The sequence below is a fragment of the Arachis ipaensis genome, chromosome B03, assembly GCF_000816755.2.
Source record: "Arachis ipaensis cultivar K30076 chromosome B03, Araip1.1, whole genome shotgun sequence".
Lineage (NCBI taxonomy): Eukaryota > Viridiplantae > Streptophyta > Magnoliopsida > Fabales > Fabaceae > Arachis > Arachis ipaensis.
Window position 1 is genome coordinate 8413624 of NC_029787.2, and position 5871 is coordinate 8419494.

At 33.4% G+C, this 5871-nt stretch overlaps 1 protein-coding gene across 2 annotated transcripts; it reads right to left on the bottom strand.

Moving 5' to 3' along the window:
- LOC107628780 (probable receptor-like protein kinase At5g18500) lies at positions 861-4365 on the bottom strand. 2 transcript variants are annotated; one of them, XM_016331381.2, is made up of 11 exons: positions 4347-4365; positions 3885-4201; positions 3702-3775; positions 3510-3604; positions 3266-3387; positions 2627-3148; positions 2286-2534; positions 2035-2198; positions 1720-1947; positions 1389-1538; positions 861-1212 (listed from the first exon to the last, which is right to left on the bottom strand). In XM_016331381.2, the coding sequence occupies exons 2-11, from the start codon at positions 4018-4020 to the stop codon at positions 976-978; spliced, it is 1977 nt and encodes a 658-aa protein (XP_016186867.1). In that variant the 5' UTR covers positions 4021-4201; positions 4347-4365; the 3' UTR covers positions 861-975. The 2 variants fall into 2 exon arrangements, with proteins under 2 accessions (XP_016186867.1, XP_020973668.1); XM_021118009.1 differs by lacking the exon at positions 4347-4365 and having other exon boundaries at positions 3885-4340.

Consider the following 5871-nt stretch of genomic DNA (forward strand, 5'->3'; position numbering starts at 1 on the left):
GTTTTACTTTTAAATCTGTTATGTTGATTATATTTTGAAATTTTTCTTCTTTAGGATTTTCTTTTTCCTTATTTCTTTGAAATTTTATAGATACTAATATTTCTTCAAGCATATCTACTATAGAATTTAATTGTGGGTTAAAAGTATGATAAAGATGTGGGGAATCATTTCCATGGTAACATTTCTTAGAAATTTCGTGTGAAAAATAAGTTTTTTCAGGTTTTTGAAGTCCTTCAATAAAACTTATAGTAAAATAAAGATTTTGAGAAAAATCATTTTGTATTGATTTTAAGAATTCGGTATCATTACAGTTAACATTAGTTAAAATCATTAATTTTTGATCTATTAATTTCGATAACTTAATTATTTCTTCTCTTAAATCTTCTAATTTACTTTTTTTCATTAGGTGACGTTTTTCTTTGTGAAGAGCTACGATTTTAAGTGAAAAGTGTGGCTTTAAAAAGTGTGGTTTAAGGAAACAAATCTTTAAATCTGTACAGATTTAGATCTGTACCATATAATTTTCTTTTTCTTATATGTAGCTGTCACGTTACTTATTTCTTATTGAACATTTCTATAATTGGTCACGGTTAATAAAAATTTTTCAAAGCAATTATCTTTAGATTATTGTTGGTTTCAGTCAACGGATTTAGCACACTTAACCTCATGCCACAGGCCCAGAGCAGGTGACAAGTGCCAACTATGCTGTATTATAAATCTTTAAAATTCCTCTTTTTTAATTTTATTTTACTTATGATTGATGATTGCTAACCTCAAATCCCATATTAATATACTACTTGAGTAGTATATTATTGTATTATTGGTTGGATAACTTCATAAGGAAAACTTTGCCTTTTTTCTAAATCAACAAACCACCTCAGCAATGGGTGCAGCTCTTTTATTTATTCATTTATTTATTTTATTTTGTTTTCTAATTAAGAAAAAAACTATACACTCATACAATTGATAAAGAAACTAATCAAAACTTGATGACCTGCTCCATTGTTCTTTTGGATGTTCACTACTGTTAAATGATGTAGTGTCATCGTCAACACCAAGTAATGCAAGACTAAGGTGTAACTCTGTACTTGAGCAAGGGTAGACCTCATCATCAATGTTTTCTTGATTTTCTGAATGTTCATCATTATTATCATTCCCTTGCAAGTTATGGACACCTTCAACTTTCTTGTCTCCTTTTAGGATCTTTAGTATCTGCAACACAATATTATACTGATAAATCCATAGAATTTCTTGTAAAATGTTCCAACCATAGTAATTTATGAATTGGTATGGAAATTGATATGCAGTATGTCACTTAATTGGTGAATTTATGTAACAATGGTTCCAACTCATGGCATACGCTAAGAATGTTCATTTTGTAGTGTTACCTGGTTCATTTTAGGACGAAGCCTTGCAGCCCTTGTAATGCAAAGAGATGCTGCCAGAACCATTCTTTGTAATTGGACCTCATCAAACTTCCCTTCTAAACTTGGGTCCAATAGGCCCTTTATATCCCCCCTCTCGAGGATTGGTTTTGCCTGAAAGAATTTTTTTTTTTTTTAATTATGTGTAAGTCATCATAATTTTGTATTCTAATACAATAATTTGACCAAATTATTAATTTAATAGATACAGTAGCAGTTAGTAAACATGTTATCTCATGTGATCAATAAAATTGTGACAATTTTTGTATCACTCTCAATGGGGTTAAGGCCTTACCCACACCACCAAGCTTTCCTGTCCTTTGCAAGGTTCAGGATTGATAGGTTCCCTCCCTGATATGAGTTCAAGTAGCACTATACCAAAGGCATAAACATCTATCTTGTCACTGACTTTTCCATACATGAAGTACTCAGGAGCAAGATAACCAAATGTTCCTACAACATCTTCTTCTGTCAGAAAAGATGTAGTTGTTGGTCCCCATATTGCAAGCCCAAAATCAGATAACTGCAACAAAAGGACACTCATGAGTCACATAATTGTTTACATCATTTGAGTACTAATAGACTAATAGTATCAGAAGCTTTTGATTACCTGTGGTTCAAATTCATGGGAAAGAAGAATGTTTGAGGACTTGACATCTCTATGTATTACAGGCTTCAGAGTTTCCCTGTGCAGGTAATCCAAGGCTTCAGCTATTCCAAGAGCTATTTTAAATCTTAATTCCCATGATAAGATGGGACCATCCTTGTTCCTTCCTACATCCATTTTTGAATTCATATCAGCATCATTTTCAATGATGAATGAAAAAGAGAACGCAAAGGAAACTCACAATGAAACTTTACCATGTAAATTTTCCTCTAAGCTCCCTTTGGGGAAATAATCATAAACAGAGATTAACTCACTGTCCTCAATGCAAATTCCAAGCAGAGGAGTGATGTTTCTGTGCTCCAGTGATAATATTATTTCCACCTCAAGGGCAAACTCTTTCCGTGCTTCTTTTGATGACTGCAAAACTTTAACTGCAATTGGCTTTCCATCAGGGAGAGTTCCTCTGTAAACACGATTGCACCCTCCTTTCCCAATCAAGTTTTCTGAAATGAAATGAGAATCCATGGTTATGTTACTTTAAAATTTAAATCCTGAAAAGCATAATCAGAATCAGTGAAAGTGGAATCAGTTTAACCTGAAGAAAATTGGCTAGTGCAAGACTTCAGAACTTCAAGGCTGAACCATTTGCAATTGAGTGAATTGAGGTTAAGCATCCCTTCTATTCCCTTTGGTAGCTGAGAAGATAGAGGTGAACCATTTTTAGAGCTCTCATCCTCGAAATCACTTATGCCTCTTTCAGACAGGTTTCCCTCCTCGATGGAAGAGTGAGGACTTCCATGTGGCGAACGATCCGGAAATCTCATCACCCATTTCACTACCGACATGTCCCTTGCATGAAGGTTTTGTGAGATTTCTGAATTGGCTCTGAGGAGCAGAGGCCATCCAAGCTTCTGCTCAGCAGGATCACCTGAAAACATAGATAATGACCTTGTCTTGAACTTCCCTGTTCCGCTTAACGATTCTTGCTTTGATTCCCTGGTACCCCAATGGCTTGATTTCTCAATCTCCAACTCAGAGTCACCAAATTCTGACTGAACTACTCTATCACTCATGCTTTCTATGCTTAAGCTTGGTCTTGGATCCACTAGCAAACCACCTAACACATGAAAAACAAGCCTTATTCTAGCATCTATTGTCATAAAGTGATTTAATTTTTCTCTTAGATCAAGAGTAGGTTTCCTATAATATAATAAAAAAGAGTAAGATATCAAACCTGATAGTGGTAGTTCTTTATTGGTGCACCTTCTGAAGACAATTCTTGAATCTTGAATGGCTAGAACATTGGTAGTAGTTGGAAGTCGTTTGGCACAATATTTAGCTGTGGCAGCTCGGCCCCTGGAAATGAAAATATGGTACTAGAGTAAGTAAATGCATGCATAAGGATAATAATAAGGTAAACTAAACCCACAATTTAGAAGTTGTATAAAATTAACAAGCTCCTACATACATATACATACCCTACCACAAGAGCCACAGCAGAATGGTTTTTTGCTTCTCTAACAAGAATGTCTTTGATTGAACTTCCTGTCAGGATTTGACCAGTGAGTCCTACCTGAAACCCAATTTGGCGGCCCCATCAATAAAAATGAATGGCACTTCCCAATCCCATCAACAAAAGAAGCATTAAAGGTGTATAAATGTCGGTGTACCTTCCTCACATCACATAGTCCTTCATAAACCTCTAAGTATCCATCTATCAAAGTCTGATTTTTGGAAACATAAGCTGCATAAGAAAAGAAAGGAACTACTTTTACAATGTTTGAGTTTAAAAAAAGGAAGAAAAGTTACATACGCTAATAAGTGCAAAATCTCATTAAAAGTTCATTAATTACCTGGATTTTTTACTATGTGGAGTGCAATAACACAATCCCCAGGTTCAGCAACTTTAAAAAGTGCCCAGTTGAGGAGATGTCTGCTATGGCTATCTATTCTAATCCCAACCAAAACAAACCTTCTCTCAACTGTCATTGTGATTTTGATTTTTGATTTGGACCTTTTATCAATCACCTTCCCTGCTTTAAACTTCAACACCAGAAAAAGCTATGGATTGCAGAAGAAGAAACACCTTCAATTATCTGCTGGTTGTCGTTGACCACACTAGCATCATCATCATCACTTCTTGAATGAACATCCATCTCATTATTGTTCCCTGCAAAACAGGAACCACCATGGTTGGAACTTGAATAAGCTAAAATAGCTCATCATGCATACCTTGAATATAAATAGTAGCACCACCCCATCAGAAAATAAAAAATATTGTTAAAAAAAAATGAAGCATGGACATAAAAAGTCACATGAGACTCATTGGATGAAACAAAAGTTGAGACCCTTCAACATTTTGCATTAAGAAAAAAAGAATGTTGAATAAAAAAACAACATTTGACAATGAAATGTGTACCTAAGCAGCCACGGTTTGAGAATAACATTATGTTGATATGTTAAATTCTATTTTTTTAACTGAATTTACCGCCAAATTGCATCAGCAGGCTCACCTACTTTCAACCAAATCTACAGAGATTTTGTTTGATTGTGATGATAGAATATTAAGAACCCAGATAGGTAAAGAAAATTTTCTAACTAACAAAAAAAATGTGTGCTTTTTATTAATTAAATTCAGTGGCTGGTGTTTAAAATTGGAAGTGAAAAGAGAATCATAGAGATGGTAGAGGATTAAGGGGAAGGGAAACTAAAGTAGTGTCGGCAACGAAGAAAAGAATTGGTGCGAAAAGTGAGGTAACAAAAGCCTCCTAAGTGGAAGGTACAGAGAAATACTAGTTTTCTTTTAATTAATTAATAAATAATTTATTATTATAAAAAATATTATATTTACACAAAAAAATCTGTCACTAAATTGGTTATTCATATATTTTTTAATTATAAGATACAAAGGGAAAAAAAATGGGCGTGATATATGCTAATGTTGTTAATTTAGTTAGCACTCGAGTGTAACCGGACATTTTGGCGGGAAACCCTTGATATCCGGTCGCATTACATGGAAGGAGGAAATGCTGGTGGATATTTTTTACCGGTTATTGCGGGTTGGGCGACGACCCTGCTGGACCACATTGCTTCCACTATCAGCCATGAGCTGTTAGTTTAATTACATGATATGATATAGGGATCTCTTAGCTTATAATAATTTCCTCACAAATTACTATGTAACTATGGTTTCTTATTTTTAATACAAATTGGTTCTCATTAGGTTTTGTTTTAATTGCCGTTTGCCACTATCAGTATTCTTTTTTTACTAGATATATATTTAGCTCTTGCTTTTGATGCAAGTTATAATTTTTTGTGTGTGTTGTGAACCGAAAACTTCTTTGGCAAGGTGTTATGTGACCGGCCACCTTGGTGGTGGCGGGGACTAGTGCATGTGCTATTCACTGTGAAGTAGTAAGGATACTAATAATACAAAAATATTTTTTTAATTATTTATTTGGCTGAAGTTAAAAAACTAATTTTAAAAATTAATGAAATGAAAACAAAAAAAATAATATTATAAAATTTATACAAAATAATAAAAAGATAAAATAATTCTCTAATAAAATTTTTGTTAAAAATTTAAATTTTAAATAAATTAAAAAATTAGTGTCAAAGTTAAACTAACAATTTCAAGATATAGCCACACTTTTTAATAGACAATAACCAAGCCAAATCTATAATAAGGGACTATAAGTTATGGGATGGATTAGAATGGATTTGAAATTTTTATTAGAGAAGGGATCTATTCCAATAGAAGTTGGAATTAGTTAACCGACTTCATAGGTTATACAATCTATCAGATATTAATAAATAAGAGAATAGATAAAATTGTACGAA

What these genes read in the sequence shown, in the direction of transcription:
- LOC107628780 (XM_016331381.2), bottom strand. Translation starts at nt 4,020, where the DNA reads ATGACAGTTGAGAGAAGGTTTGTTTTGGTTGGGATTAGAATAGATAGC. An exon ending in TAAAGAACTACCACTATCAG is followed by an intron (nt 3,149 to 3,265) that starts GTTTGATATCTT and finishes TTCATGTGTTAG; the next exon opens with GTGGTTTGCTAGTGGATCCA. An exon ending in CACTAGCCAATTTTCTTCAG is followed by an intron (nt 2,535 to 2,626) that starts GTTAAACTGATT and finishes ATTTCATTTCAG; the next exon opens with AAAACTTGATTGGGAAAGGA.